This window comes from Chaetodon auriga, chromosome 17 (genome assembly GCF_051107435.1).
Source record: "Chaetodon auriga isolate fChaAug3 chromosome 17, fChaAug3.hap1, whole genome shotgun sequence".
In the NCBI taxonomy this organism is placed as follows: Eukaryota; Metazoa; Chordata; class Actinopteri; order Chaetodontiformes; family Chaetodontidae; genus Chaetodon; species Chaetodon auriga.
In genome coordinates, this window is record NC_135090.1 from 17,406,646 (window position 1) to 17,422,884 (window position 16,239).

The window sequence follows — 16,239 nt, forward strand, 5'->3', positions numbered from 1 at the left end:
GTACAGATGCACTGATATGTGGTCTTGGTGTTTTGACAGCAAAGTAACATGAAGATGTCAGATCTGACTGAGATAATCCTTTCAGTGACAGAGCGATGGGACTGAGAGAAAAAGGTGTTTATTACAAATCCGTCTGCTACTTCAGCACCACGGACAGCTCCATGGATTTATCAATAGACAGCACAGTTAGGCTACTGATGCGTCAGAGCCATGGTCGGGGTCACAGACACTAACTTAAACAGTCTGATAAAGGATCAATGAGATGGACCTGTGTTACTACCAGTGGTCCACAATATCAGTGTAATATTTTACTGTTTGAGATAAATTATATGACAAAATATGCAGGGGGACTATGTTTCACTGAAATCAGGCTAATCGAATGATGTTGTTGAAGAGCCTGTTCTTCATAAATAACTTGCTGTATTGTAAAACTTTTCTCGTAAAACGTCCTTGTGCTTTTGTCCCGCGCTCACCAGGCCTGAGTTCATTATTTTTTGGTAAAGAAACTAAGGTGATACTCAGTATTGTGGTGAGTTAGCAGATCTGAAATCAGCGCAGTACGGCGAGGACAGAAATGCACAGGAAAAGTCCAGACTCTCTGCAACCTTTGGTTTTGCCACGTGGAAGTCGAGGATTGTGTAAAATGGAAGTCTTACAGAAAGTCCAGATGTGACTCTGGATCACTTCCACTCTTCCCTCAGACTGTTGTTGGGTGTGTGCACTGGCTGAGAGGAGGCAGGTCCAAAACAAACTCCTATTTATGGCTAGAGCTCTCGCTGCAGACTTTAAATGGAAAAAAAAAAGTATGCAGAGAATTACTCTTAAATGATACAGAATTTAAAATAATGGATGATATCACATGAACCTAAACACATCCTTCACAGCTGCAAAAGAGACTTTTGCAGCTTTGATTTCAGTGACTCATGGCTGCCAAAAACACCTGGAAATATTCAAATCTTTCCAAATGAGGCCATGCTAAGACTTCCAAACACCTTTTGGCCAACTTATTGGAAAGAAAGGCTCTTTTTTTAGATTAAACTTGTCTTTTCTGCCAAGAAATATACTGTAACCAACTTATTTAAGCATTTATGCAACAGATGACTCAGTGTTTGTTTATTTCTTTTTAATATACGCACATGAAAGCTCATAACTGTTTCACACTGTCTCGCCAGTCTCCACCTGGGTCCCAGGCCTGGCTCTGGTCAGCACTGGCTGTCCACATGAAATGTCTGGAGTCAGATGAGACACACACACAAACTTCTGAGGTCGGTTTGTTATTCCGGCAAATGGCTTTGGATGTCAGTATTTTTCCCTACTTGGAGAGATGAGAGGGGGTGTGTGAGAAACACAAAGAGAGAGAGAGGGAGAGAGAGAGAGGGAGGGAGGGGGACAGATAAATTGCAAGCATCCACGTTGGAGCAGCCTTATTCAACAGGTCCAAGCATGGAGTTCAAAGGAGTGTGTGTGCTGCTGGGAGTCCTCCTACTGGTGAACTGCTCATTTCAGCAGACGCCACCGAAGAGGAAGCCAGTGAAGAAAGGTAGAAAACATCTGGCACATCACGATCTGTAGGAATAAGTACAAATTCTGTGAATATTGTATTTCTGCTCTGCCTACTTTCAGCGTGTTGTCTTTGTGATGGTGTGATCAAATCTCCTTGAAACGCCTGATTTGAATTTCCTCGTGTCTCTGGTGTTGTTGGAATCAGATACAACAAGTGATGCTGCCATTGTGCAGCTGCAGAAACAGATCGACGACATTGTCCAGGAGCTCAACCTGCTGAAGGAACAACAAGCCCTGCAGACAGGTAAGCTAAGAAAATTTGACAGTTTATACGTTAATAAAGGAATAGAAGAAGAAGGGCTCCATTACACAGAAGTCCTCAGGCCAGGTCTTACAGTGCTTTTAACCTGATGGATGTCGGTTCAGACCAGTGCTTTCTTACCACCTGGGAAATAAAGCCTTGGTCAAATGCCCCAGGTTTAGTGTGTGTCAAAGTGCTTTACAGTCAGACAAGGAATAAAAGTAAATACAATCAAAAGCGAAAAGAAAAGAAAAGAAAAGCAACAACAAGATACAAAATATCGCCATAAGCGGAGATTCTGCATTCAAACCTTTTCGAAGTAACAAAATTAAACCTGCAGGCAACAATGAGCACATATCAGGCTTCACAAAGCTCAGCAAAGCCACTTCAACCATGGTACTGTGTTTAAAGGAGTGAGACCAAGCACACCCTTTCATCATCGCAATGTTTGCAGCATTTCAATAACTGCACACTCAAAGTACCTGTTTGCCTCAACATTATGTGGATGTGAATGAAAGTCGGCGTGTGACTGATTACTGTTATGTGATACACTACGCCCACATGCACCAATCAGTATGGAACATCAGGTTTTGGGTAATACTTGGCCCCAGACCACGTGCACCAAAGTTGGTGAAATTCTGCCCAGCAGGTTAAGTTTTTCGGCGTTTGTGGCGCCCCCTATTGGTCAGGCTCAAAATGCTTTAACAGGCCTGTTCCCAAACAAGAAACAAGATACCCACCAAGACTTATGATGATTTGATTTACGATGAATTGTACTTGAGGGGTCCAGCCTTTCAAAATTTTTGCTTTTAGCAGTTAATTATAGCGCCACCATCTGTCCAGTTGGGGTCATATTTCTTATTGCACATCTTTTGTGGTGATGGAGTGAAGTTTCAGGTGTCTTATTTGTTCCAGTTCATGGCAAATTGAGCTTGAACTTAATTGGGGTTTGAACTTCAATTATTAAAAACAATTACGACAAATTCCATCACACTTAATCGAAAGCCACAGGGCGAAAATACGTTTTCAGCAGAGATTTAATCAGGCAGGGATTTCCACAACTGAGGGCCCAGAAAGCAAAGGCCTGGTTTACATTGTGCTCCTGTGGTGCACATTTCTAAATAAAGCTGCTTTAATCAAATGACCATGCAGTCACTGACACACAGAACCTGGGGCCAGGTGACAGGTGGAGGATCAACAGGGGTCAGATACCATTTTTTTGCCCTAAGGCCTCGTAACAGGTTAATCCGGCCATGGTTCACGTAGCATGACATGAGCGACATTGTTCAGGGCACCCAAATGTATTAAAGTTGGAGTCAACAGTCTGAAGTATGCTTCTCTTGAGTATAAAGACAGATGGGACACACGTGTAGCCTTTGAAAGTGCGAGTATTAATCTGGACAACACATGGCACACCCTTCTCTGACCTCTTGTTCAGAACACAAAATGATATCCAGTTGTTCCTGCAAATCCAAAAAATCTTCAGTACAGAAAAAAAAAACATGATGTTCCTCAGGATCTAAAATACTGCAGGACGTTACCACAGGACTGAGAGATAACAGGACAATGAAAGATGACACTGAACCACAGTTTGTCTCACCATCTGCTCCCCTTTCATTTTCCTCCTCAGTCTGTTTGAAAGGCAAAAAGATTCATGGCAAGTGCTACTTGGCCGACCCTTTGAGAAAACGCTATCACACCGCCAGCGAAGACTGCAACAACCTGGGCGGAGTCCTCGGTACGCCCACCTCCAGCGATGAGAATGACCAGCTCAGAGACTACATCCGCCAGAGCATCGGCCCAGCTGAGCAGGCCTGGCTGGGCATCAACGACATGATGACCGAGGGCACCTGGGTGGACCAGACCGGCTCCAGCATTTCGTTCAAAAACTGGGACACGTCCAACAGCCGGTCCCCTCAGCCGGACGGCGGCCAGTCCCAGAACTGCGCCGCCCTGTCCGCGGCCTCCCGCGGGAAGTGGACAGACGAGAACTGTCGTGAGGAGAAGCCCTCCGTCTGCCAGTTCAACATCGTTTGATCGCATTTATCTCATCATAGACTGCGCTTGGTTATAGCCGCTTTCACTCTTGCTGCAATGCCACTTTGTCTGCTATTCTAGAAGGAGTTTTAAGCCCGTGGTTCTCAGCTGGTCTTGCATCTGGACCAAATTCTGATCTAGAGGTCACAGTCATAAAGCTGTTATTTTTGACCAAAGTGATCTGCTGATGTGTCATTTGCAGCATTCCTTGTGGTCACAATAAAACCATGAAGAACACAGCTCTGTGTAGAATAAACTAGATATTATGGGACATCACCTCCTCCAGAGGAATCCATGATTTCTGCTTTTGTTTTCAAGATGTTTGGACATCTTAAAAAAGAGCAATGTCAAAACAAATATTTTGGATGTTCGTATTTCAAAATTCCGGTCATCCTGCAACAAAAGGTGTGTGTAGGTGCTGGCACCTTGCACTAATAAGAACTGGGTGTAACTTTCCATCATTTCCACACCTCTGGTGCAGCAGTTGCATGACTCACTGGTCGAGAACCACTTGTTTAAACTCAGGCATCCCTTCACAACTACTGTATTTGAACGACAAGACTCACATGGAGCCAGAATTATAAGTGATACTGCATTAACATAAACATGTCAATCTTCACCTACGTTCTCTTCACAGATTGTTTCAGTTTGCAAGTCTTGTGATCTCCTATAATGTCTAGTCTTATGTAACCAGAAAAATTACCATTAATAAACTATGAAAACCGATCGCTCTGCTGGCATTTCTTGAAGGAAAGGTTTTGGGAAACACTACACGCACCAGCTTTCCTCAGGTGTACGAGTGGTATCGATCATCTCGTGTCACTCTGAGCTTTCCGAAAATGTCAAACACTCCTCCCGAATGTCAACCGGCTCAAAGCTGAAAGGCAGACACATTCACGCAGGCTTCTTTTTGAATTTAATGCCTGTGTCTGCAAGAAATTTGGTGCAACTACAAATGGCTTCCACATTTGTTGTTTCCAGTAAAAACTTCTCCACGGTAAACATTGGCTCCCGCCCTGCAGTCTGAAGTCTCCCACACCCTCCTCCAGTTTTTCATGGCTTGAGTTCCTGTGGTTGAAATTGTTTTCACCATCCAGAATGAAAAAGATGGATGTCTCAGCATGAGAGGGAAAATTAAGTGTGATGGTGGTCGTTACCTCAAGAAGTAAACTGTTTCCGTGCCGCAGCATTTACCCAGAATTTATTGCAAAAACAAACTAAACTGTATTTACAGGTAGAGAAAAACCAAATCTCTTAAAAACAGACTAGTAAACAACACACAGTAAAAACACTTTAAAAAACAAGGACCAAAGGTACTTGCACATTTTTTTCATAGTCCCTCCTCAAGTCCATACCGCATGGGCGGAGATTTCATAAAACTAAACAAATCAAATCAATTACGTTGCTTTCTTCTTGAGAGTTGAACAAGACTAATACCACTCTCATGTTTGCAGGGTAAGCTGCAGCCGGAAGGTGATTAGCTTAGCTTAGCACGAATGCTGGAGAAGACGAAACAGCTAGCATGGATCAGCCCAAAGCTAACTCTAAAGCTAACTAATTAATATCTAATTATTTAATCAAGAAAACAAATTATAAAATGGTTTTATGGGAACTATTTCTTGGTAGGATGCAAGACTCCAGGAAGTCACTGCACAGATCGAACAGATATAATGCATTAATTGGTGAGCTTTAGAAGTGCTGGCAGGTGGATTCTGTTACCTTTGGACAGAGCAGGCTAACAGTTTCCCTTTGTTTCAAGTCTTTATGCTGTGCTAAGCTAACCGGCTGCCACCTGTAGCCTCATTTTACTGGACAGACATGAGAACGGAATCGATCTTCTCATCAAACTGTTGCCAAGAAAGCGACAAAGCACCTCCCAAACTTCCTTTAAAGAGGAGGATCACAGCATCCAGTCTTGAAGCTTTAGAAATGACTGAGTTCTGGCAAACATTCACATCACATTCAGATGCTCACTGAACTCAGATTCCCTGAGTGTGATCAATGTTCACATCAGTGCAGTCTCGAGATACTCCGAAACGTAACGAGAATTTAGTAACAGCAGTCCATCATGCAGTTACAGTCCTGACTACACTACAAGGACTCCTCTGTTATCGGTGGCTGCGGCTCCAAGTCAATAGCTGAGAGCCGGATTGTGTTCATATCGCCGGTGCTCTTGAACGTGTACAGTTCATTGTCCACCATCCTGCGGTCCTGGAAGCCGAGGCTGTCCTGTCGGTCAATCGGAGTGCGCGGACGGGGAGGCATGAAACTCATAGATGGGTCCAGGAACGTCTTGTCCCGGTCCATCTCAGGCCCATGGTCCGGCTCGTTGATGACAGGCAGCTCTCCATCAGTGGGGCCTGTAAATGTTTGATAAGAGTCCACCTGCATTCCTTTGTAGTGGTCCTGCATGCTGTCGGCGTAGCTGGAGTCACCCAGCAGGTGGCCGTACACCATCGTCTCATCTATGGAGTCGTAGACGTGGGATTCGTTGTCAGACCGAGCTTTGCTGAAGTGTCTGTCTCCTGGCACGAACATATTCCCTTTGCTGATGTAGATGGAGGACTCCGTGTTCATCTTTTCCTTTTTCTTTTTCCTGTTTGAAAAGATGAACGCAGACCACAGACAATAAGAAAGAATCGACAAAAGCTGCCAGCTACAGACCAGTCTTAAAGAAGTACTTTCTTATGTGGCCAAAATATAACTAAATAGAACATAAATAAATATTACTCTGAGAAAAAAATAATGTCATTAAGTGTAAGAAAAGTATATATTTTTAGCTTATATTTTCCAGATGTACTCACTTTGTGATGATGCATACGACAGCCAGCACTATGAGCAGAAACAAAAGAGCTCCTGCTATCCCGAGGGCGATGGCCAAGAGATCTGTGGAGGCAAGAAGAAGACATGGTGGTATAAAGTCCTTCAACTCAGCTGTTAATCATTTGTTTCTTTGTGTGAGTGGCCTAAATTAGTCCTGCGTGCTTACTGCTCTTTTTCTGCAGAACGATTTTGGTCATGGCACCAAACTTTCCGTCCTCTGGCACACAGTTGGACATGTTGAGATAGAAACTCTGTGGCACCATCAGCTTGTCCTCCGCCTGCTCGTCCTCCCTGCGGCTCATGATCTCCTCCTCGTGGCCCAGCATCTTCACCTTGATGCCGGTGTGCCTGTCCTTGCATTTGGGCTGGCTGAGGTTGACAAAATGCATGTTTGCCTGGTACTGGCTCGGCAGAGTGACGATCCAGGACACGGTGGAGGAGGGCCTCATGCCCTGAGGCCAGTTGGGGGTGGCCAGCAGGGCCGGGGACGACACCTTTGGACTGACTCTGTAAATAATGGTCTCTAAAAAGGCATGCAAACAATGCTGAGTGTTAGTACTGACTGAACTCTGCTGGTCTAAAAATTTCAGAGGTGTCTGCAGCGTTCGTGGTACACCAGCGCCCCTGTGTGGCATTAAAGGTGAATGTGATCTGTTTAACTGTAGTAACAGAGGAAAATCACAGCAGACAGAAACATGGCAGAGTCGAGTAGTTTGCAGACACAGATTCTCCTATTAGGGATCCAGAATGCCTTTCAACAAAACACTCAGCCAAAATTAGTTGCTAAATGCTCTTCTATGTTCACCAACTAGTCGCTAACTGTGTCTGGTCTAAGTATTGTGCTGGACAGGTAGGGTGCAGTGTGATTATCAGAGCTGCTAGAGACGACAATGAAGAGAGGAGTCAGACTAAACCCAAACAATAAAAGCTGCAGGCTGTAAAACCAAAACAATGCACTGAAAGATACTAAAACCTGTTTTCAAAAAAGGCAAAAACCACCTGAAATGGTACAAGTTTTTTTGATTTTTTTTTTTCCATCAACTTTTTCTAATACGATACTTGAAAATGTGCATAAAACCACATTGAAGGACACAAAGCCACTGTTGTGTACTGGAAATAAAGGTTAATTTGGAAAGAAAACCATATCCATGTCTTACCTGGAATCTCCTGACTGAAGTTGACGTTGAGGAAAGGCCCCCTGGTCTTGGTGAAGTTCTGGACTGTTGCTGTGACAGAGATGTTGGCGTGCACCTGTACTTTCTGGATGACTCCATTAAAGCAGAAATCTCCAACAGAAACCCCGTTGTCCTCTGCAAAATGCAGGGAAAGAGACTGATTACACTCCTGGCCGGGCAGGGACTGTCGGAGGCTCCCTGTGGGCGACGTCAGATCCACTGTGCTGTCCTGAGGGATGATGAGGTGCCAGGTGAAGCTGTGGAGGGGCATCCGTAGACAGGAATCCAGCAGGGGCACGGTGAGGGCAGTCGCAGAGCATGACGACACGTTTTGGCATCCTGTTATCAAGAGGCACAAAATGAGATGGAGCATATCAAGCTTCAAATGAAAGGAACTGCCCAAGTTATACTTTCAAAAGACACGCTGTCTAACAAAAAGTTTGTTCGGACTTGCCTTTAAAGCTCACTAATTAATCCTGTTTCCTTAATCCTTACAAAAACCAAAGTGCAGAAATGACACATTGCAGTTTTAAAGGGGGTTAGGATACTTCCTGGAGTCTTAAATCACGGTGACAACAAGACTCCAGGCAGGTGCTAGCTTTGTAGGTGCTAATAAGCAGCTCTTGTTAGCTTTGGACAGAGCCAAGCTAGCTGTTGCCCCATGTTTCCAGTTTTTATGCTAAGCTTTTCATTAACATGCAAAAACAACATCTTACCAATAACTTTACTGGCAGTCAGGCGCACATCCTCATTCGGACAGTCAAGGAAGGAGAGGCTGGCCTTAGTTCCTGCAGCCACGATTATCTTCTCTTGAACCTTCGAGTCAATGCTCATCTCACAATAGGGATCAGAACCCACTTTCTCTATCTGCAGGGACACTCCTTTGTGTTTGGTTAGATCCACGTTGCACAGCACTATAAGGAAACATAGAAAGTTTTCGTGATCAGAGAGGAAGTCTTTATCTTAGCTGTTATTGTGACATGTACAGTATAAGGCCATTACGTGTTTTGGATCCGAATATCACAATCTGAAGGACAAGAAAAAACTGATGGAGGCAAATTTTTTTATACAAAATGGCAAAATTATGGCTTTTTGTGGGTAACGTCATGTGTGTTTGGACTCACACTGTCCCACATTTGTGCTTGTGTATCACATTACAAGTCACAGAGCTACACGTTGGATTATATACCTGGAGATCTTTGAGAAACCCAGAAAATAATAATAATAATAATAATAATAATAATAATAATAATAATAATAATAACAATAATAATAATAATAATAATAACCATAATAATAATAATAATAATAATAATAATAATAATAATAATAATAATAATAATAATAAAACTTCCTTAAATCCTCAAAGATTTTTCCAACCATCTGGATGGAAAAATATTTAATCAAGATAGCCAACAAACTTCCAATTCCTTAACGAGCAACAACGGTAGGCGAAGGTGGAAAAAGATGCCTTTAGGACAAAAATCAAATCTGAAGTTTGAACCCACCATCACTATCAGCTCTCCATGTTTTAAAACCATACCTGGATGACCACTCCTCATTAAAGAGACTTTGTACTTCAAGGCGAGTCCTTCTAGTGTCCTGTTGGTTTCACAATTCTTCAGAAACATGTTGAAGCTGCCCTGCTGATGCTCCGGCTGAGGATCCGTCAGAGTCAGTTTGGTGACCTTATTGCCCTCTTTCTGGTACTCCACCTCCACTTCATTTTTGAGGCATTCTGGAGCTGTGTGATCCAGGAAATGCACGGTGTAGTTGTGCATCCCGGGCACCTTAAAGTCCCACTGCATCTGCTGGTTATCAGGAAAATCACTGGGATAGTTGGCTGTGATGAAGTTCGTGTCTGATACACCTCGTGGTAGGTTGACTTTCACTATGGCAATCACTGAAGAGAAACGAGGAGAGAACACCGTGGTTTGAAACATGCAAAGAAAGTCACCCATTTACCTTTAAATACACTTTTTTAAGGCTGTAAAGGAGCACCTAAAGACAAACTTGTTTTTATATCAGATGATGATTTGAAACTTACTACAGCTATGGTTTTGGTGATGTATTTTAATATTTTTAATAACGAAAAGATCAATATTTGATAAGAGAAACTTTGCTGAGAGTTAAGTACAGACGTTTGATATGTAGCGGTGTCTTTTAAAGCCATGTGGGGTTGACCAAACTTTTGGCATGATACTGAAAGAAAAAAAAAAACCCCTAATTTACTAACTTACTGCTGGTCTCAGGTCCAACAGTCAGTTTGAGGTCAACAGGATCCAGCTTCCTGTCCCCAGGCACCTGTAGAGACATACGGCCTTTGTAGCGAGCCTGAATGGTTGTCACAGTTCCTCCTTTGCAAAAGGTACCAATGGTCGCTGGTCCTGTGCGCAGATACGTGAGAAGAGAGTATGTGTGGCCATCTGGACAGGTCTCCTCGTTGGGAATCTGTCGCATTCCAGGCTCTGGAAAATCCAGTTGGAAGGCCCGAGTGGAGACCACTTTCAGGTCCCAGGTGAAGGTCCGATTAAAGTCTGGGAACAGTGAGGACTCGGCCTGAACAATGTTACCCGAACAGGAGGTCTCTGTGCAGTCTGGAATTTGTAGAGAAGAGCGCACAAATGATTGTGGTTTAGTTTTTACAAAGAGTTTTGAATTCACAAGGATTCAATCAACTGCATGTTTGATAAGACATTTTGTAGCTTCACAGTCAAACACTGTCGCCAGATGAGGAACACCTGAAGAAAAACACTAAACAATGTCAGTATCAAATTCTTATTTTTTGACCTTCGTACCAATTTCTCTGTTGATCTCCACATTGAAGACATCCTGAGGCCGCGGACAGGTAAACTCTACTGAGGTGTTGGTAGGATCTTTCAGGGTAAGACGCTGAGTGTTGCATATCGGTTTGGGTGCCTTGTTCTCACACACACTGCAGTCTGGCTCGCTGGTCACCCTACTGATGATGATGATGGTGTTGGGATCAGGGGTCACGGACATCATTCTTCCACCTGAAGAGAAAGGTAGTACAAGAGGACACTGATCAGACCAAAGACTTACAAATACAATGGCTTCTCAATATGAAAGTGAGACTGTTGCATGTAAGTTCAAATTAACAATAAGTCAAACCATTAAACATTATACATTCTTTTAAGGGAGGGAGCACTTGCCTCTCGGTGCTGCTTTGACACTGAACGCCGTGGAGTCAATTTCTCCTCCTTTGGGAACTTCTGTAGTTACAGTCGTCGCTCCGAGCAGATCCAGATGAGAAACTGTCCCACCCTTGCAGTAACTGTTAGTTTTGATCTTTCCGTCACTTTTAGTTGTACTCACTGAGTACTGGTGACCATCTTGGCACTTTTCTGCTCCAGACAACTCCTTTAGTCCACCAGGGAAGTCCAAAGTCAGCACAGTCCTCTCTGGTAGGCTCATGTCCCATGTTAGGGATCTCTTAAAGTCCTTGAAGAGGTCAGGATCAACCTCTCCTGCAGCTGGAGTGCAGGAGGTCTGGGTGCATTCTGAGTAATGAAAAATGTTTGAATTTTATACACTTAATAGGAATCTTTTGAATATTACAGAAAAAGAAAGAGCCTACTTCAGTATCATGGCTATGGAGGCCAAAACATGACTTATTCATCTACACATAACAAATAAATAAATAAACACATAAGCACATTCTTAAACTACCATAAAAATGAATAGATACATGTTTCATAAATAAATGTAAGCATGAATTTAAGTATTCATTTCCATTTTTATTGATGAAAGTCTTTTTTTTTCTTGCATTCATAAAAGTTTTATACACAGTCAATGTCAAATTTTGCTGGTAGATGATCTCAACCCAGGTCTCACCTATTTTCTTATTCATCTTCACACTGTACACATCCTCAGGTTTCGGGCAGCTGAACTCCAGCTGGAGCTTTTCAGCGTTCGTCAGTGTCTTTTCTGTGGGGCTACAGCTGGGAGTGGCACCATCAACAGAGCACACTTCACATTCTGGTTCCTCTGGATTGCGGCTCACGACCACAGTCGTGCTGGAATCTACAGTTATAACCATTGTTCGGCCCTCTAAAAGGAGTAAGAAGGAGAGCGTGAGACAGATGTCAGGGCTGGGATGCACCAGCTATTTGTAAGCCATCCTCAGGTACTAGCTTTCAAACTAGTGACACTGTGCTCCACCATTAAAACTTAATGGAAAAGTTTAACATTTAGGGTAATAAGCATCTCCTTTCTTGCAGAGAGTTGCATGAGAACATGTAAAGAAGTAACTGCAGTGTCATAAGCTATTAGCCATTTATCAGTGTAACAGTTTGTAGTTTGAGGTTATTTTTGTGTAAAGTATCAAGTTTCAGACCAAATGTGAGCAGTTAGCAATTAACAGCCATCATCAAAATGAGTAACACATTAGTAAGCGAACGTTACCCATGACAGGTGGTTCAGTCAGCTGTAACGGTTACACTTTGTAGTTGCTGGGTGTAAATACTGAGAAACAACTAATCTTGATTTAAGCAGCAGTTCCTGTGGTGTGTGGAGTAACCTAGGATATAGTAACTAGGCTATGTTTGAACTTCAATAGTTACTCTAAAGGGTTTTTTAAAGAGTTTGCATTCAATAATTTCTTACTTAATGGTCCAGCGGAGGCCTGGAACAACACAGATTCGACCTGAGCCTTTGGCTTAACTTGCAGAGACACAGCAGCTTGGTCGGGCAGGTCTAAACGAGTCACAGAACCACCTCTGCAATACTGAGTCCGGCCCTTGTCGCTTGTTTTGGATGTAGCCACCAAATACTGAAATCCATCAGGGCACGGCTGTGACGTCTCCATCAGTCCCTCTCCAAGGATGTTCAGACTGACAATTATCTTCTCAGGTGCCTTGAGCTCCCAGGTGAAGGTTCTGGTAAACTCTGTGAGGATGGAGGGTTGAGTTTCTGCTGTTGTGGGGGTGCAGGAGTCCTTAGTGCACTCTGGATTAACATTAAAGGCAAGAGGAGACACACAGATTGGTGTACGAAGTTGAGCTCGGGTGAAAGGTGCATACACCTGTTTATTAAATATGTTCTCATGTGATTTAAAGCAGATGGGAGCTGCAGATTCGGGTGCTAATTCTCTTTTGTTGTTATTTTCAAAGCCCATACCTGGTCCTGCTTGGTTCCCCGGAGCAAAACAATTACTAAAAAACTAATTGAGGCCGGTGAACTCACCAATGGTGCGAGTAATCATCACAGTGTATGCCTGTTCAATCGGCTGGGAGCAGTTAAACAGCAGTTTGACCTCCTCCTCAGGTACCAGGGACAGAGAGGAGTGGCAGGATGTCTGTGTGTCATTCACCCCCCTGACTGTACACACAGCACATTGATCCACAGGCAGCTCAGTGGACACCGTCACTGTCGAGCCTTTGTCTGGTCGGACCACCGTCTGTAAGCATTCTGAGGGAACACATTAGGTTGGGGAGAAAATTACAACAAGGAAGCAATGCAGAATGAGAACCAGCATCATTACTGCCACTATTGTCCTGTTTTAACTGCTCTTCAGCTGTTTCAGAGCATGCTGAAACACATTCCCATATTTGGACTTTGGAGTCTTTGGATATTTTAGCTATGCTAAATGACATTCCCATGAGCCTCTGCTGTACATTACACTTAGTGATAATCAGCCAATGTTAGCATGTTAACATTCTAACATATAATATAAACATCATACCGAGCATCAGCATGTTGGCATTGTCTTTGTTAGCATGCTGATGTTAGCATTTAGCTCAAAGCACTGCAGTGCCTATTGTTGTTAGGCAACAATGTTGTTGTTGTTGATGAAAAAGATTAATCAAAAATGAAAATGAAACTGTTGAATGAATTAGATGAGTGAACATCAGTTTGTTCACACTGAGCAGAACAGTGTCCAGCTCTCCTGTATAACAATTTAAGGTATCAATTCAACATGTCTGCAATATTTAGGTGACAACAGGAACAAAGCACACACAGCAACGGTCAGAGAGTTTGCGGTTGATGCTTGAGCAAACAGAGTGGTTCCAGGCACTCCTATCTCCACGCTGTGTAGTGATAAACCAAAGCAAATCAAATGACTTTTCATTATCATGATTCATCTGAGCTGTGAGAAAATACAGGAATTCAAGGTGAACCAGTTTTAGAAAGCATGAGTAACTGCTGACTCTGTGGTATCTGACTCCTGTTTGGCAAATGCAACCTTATCTTTTTTAGGCAATTGTACATATGCAGCTTTATCCGTTCACAAACTGAGTCATTGTTTCATCTGTTATACATCAGCAGCTGTGAGGCTACATAGATCAGGCCGTTTAGCTTTTCACAAATGTGAAACCAAAGCTATTTGAGCATCAGCTAGGCCGATACATCAGCTGATAATAGCTTATTGCAGATATATTGGTATCTGTGTTAATGTCAGCTGATGAGTAACAAGAAATTGCAGTACAGAAATGGGAGCATAGGTTTGACCTCATTCAGAAACAGTGTCTAATTTTCCACTCAAAATGTGCTGCTTAGTTTGTGTCTCCGTATGTATCTTGGTCATAATTGAAGAATTAATCAAATGTTAAGAAAACTTACTATTAACTGATATTCACATATATCACATTTTCTTAAACAATTTCTATTGGTATCGGCCTCAAAAATCCAGTATCAGTCTGGCTTTATTCCACATTTACATGCTATTTCTATTAGAAAGCTATTAGGAATAAACATATAAACACATTTTAGAGAAATAAAATTCTACATTATAGTATCTTTTTTAGGATTTATATTTCATTGATTTTGCTAAAAATTCTTAAGGAAATCATGGGGAAAAAAAATTCTATACACAAAAAGAAACAGACAGAAAGAAAAACATCCACGCGAGCATGTACGGCATACACACATCTGCATGCACATATGCATACATGTACATACATACTCGTATGTAGAGACACACTACTACAAACAATGATATACACATGCACCCAGTGCATGCACAAATATTTACTCGAAGCTCTGCAGTCCTGCTACAGTCTAGGATTGTAGTAAAAAAGAAAACCTTCCTCCAATGCATCTGGAGTAAAGGGCACTCCCAAATCACCTGCGTGAATCATCAGGTCATTGCAACTCAAATCAACTCTGGTGACAGTTTTTACGCTGCAGTGATGCAACGACTTGAATGAAAACACTATCATGTCTTTAAAAGAATGTGTGTAAAACATCTAAGCAGGAATTCACAAGCTGAACTTGCAGGGACTTGAAAGCAGCACGGCACAGAAGAGTTCTGCTGCATTCAGGTACAATGCAGGCTAAAGGGTTTCTTGTGACAGTAAACACTGGGTGTGTCGCAGATGTCAAAGGTTTCAAACTGACATATTTGGAAGCAATGTAGAAGTTTATATGATCACTTCCACAAACACAACAGAGTATAAATTCACCATGCTGCTGATGGCTTTTTCCTTTGAAATGATTTACAATTAATGACTTTAAATCTAACAAAAGAAGAAGAAGAAGAAGAAACACCCGCCAGAATCATAGTTCATCAGCAGATTGCTGGTCAATCATTAATGAAGCCATGATGAATTCAAGCCTCCAGGAAGCTCAATAAACGCCTCATAAACCCTTTGAAAATGGAGGTCTAGAAGTCAGAGCTGAACGTTATTCCACTCAGACTGAATTTGAGCTCCAGCCTTTCATCTCCACCGTCAAGTCAATCAATCACATGTAATGTTGACTTAGTGTCCTCTATCATCGCTTAATTAATTGACAGGAGCTTTGAACGCAGCTCACTTTGTCCTGAATGCTTCACAGGGCTGCAGCTTTCATGAGGTTTCGCCTGAGCACGTTTCATCACAGCAGTTTCTCATTTTCAGTTTTCAGTTTGACCCAATTGGTGCAAACTTGACGTTGTGCTGTTTGAGCCCATTTTCAAAAGCGTCGCCCACGAAAAGCAATTAGGGTGGAGGAGAAGTAGCGACAGGAAGCTTCACCGAACAATAAATGGACATATGTTGCGTCTTCCTAAAACAGATTATTATCCCACCTGATGAATCGAAGAGCGTCAACAGCAGAAGTCCCAGGAGCGCGCAGGTCGCACGGAGCCGCATGTTCGCAGGAAACGAGGGTTTTGGTGTTTGAAAAAAAAAAAAAACTGCGGAAAGATTACAAAAAAAGAAAATATAAAAGCAGTCGTTTCTCATTCACATTACAACAACAGCGACGGCGGTGACAGTCACTTCCTGCTCTGCATTACCTGTGCGTAGCAGTGCGCGGAGGGCGTGGACCTCAGGTGCGTTCACCTGCCCAAACTTGACGGCTGAGAGGACGATCGGGACCTGCCGTTGGACCCTTGAGCCGAAGCACCGAAGAGCTGAGACACACAGAATAGACTTATGATAAGACGCTTTCCCTCGC

General features: G+C 42.8%; 2 protein-coding genes across 2 annotated transcripts; one reads left to right on the forward strand and one right to left on the reverse strand.

The window, feature by feature from the left end:
• The first annotated feature begins 1,443 nt into the window (after positions 1 to 1,443).
• Positions 1,444 to 4,549, forward strand: clec3bb (C-type lectin domain family 3, member Bb). The gene is made up of 3 exons (XM_076754998.1): positions 1,444 to 1,540; positions 1,709 to 1,807; positions 3,435 to 4,549. Exons 1-3 carry the CDS (start codon positions 1,444 to 1,446, stop codon positions 3,839 to 3,841), a joined length of 603 nt encoding a protein of 200 aa, XP_076611113.1. The 3' UTR covers positions 3,842 to 4,549.
• A 478-nt stretch (positions 4,550 to 5,027) lies between these two features.
• cdcp1b (CUB domain containing protein 1b) lies at positions 5,028 to 16,036 on the reverse strand. Its single transcript, XM_076753814.1, has 13 exons — positions 15,869 to 16,036; positions 13,045 to 13,269; positions 12,466 to 12,807; positions 11,695 to 11,910; positions 11,013 to 11,360; positions 10,638 to 10,853; positions 10,080 to 10,436; positions 9,383 to 9,742; positions 8,556 to 8,753; positions 7,822 to 8,178; positions 6,831 to 7,187; positions 6,646 to 6,727; positions 5,028 to 6,437 (listed from the first exon to the last, which is right to left on the reverse strand). The coding sequence occupies exons 1-13, from the start codon at positions 16,023 to 16,025 to the stop codon at positions 5,933 to 5,935; spliced, it is 3,720 nt and encodes a 1,239-aa protein (XP_076609929.1). The 5' UTR covers positions 16,026 to 16,036; the 3' UTR covers positions 5,028 to 5,932.
• Between the last annotated feature and the right edge of the window lie 203 nt (positions 16,037 to 16,239).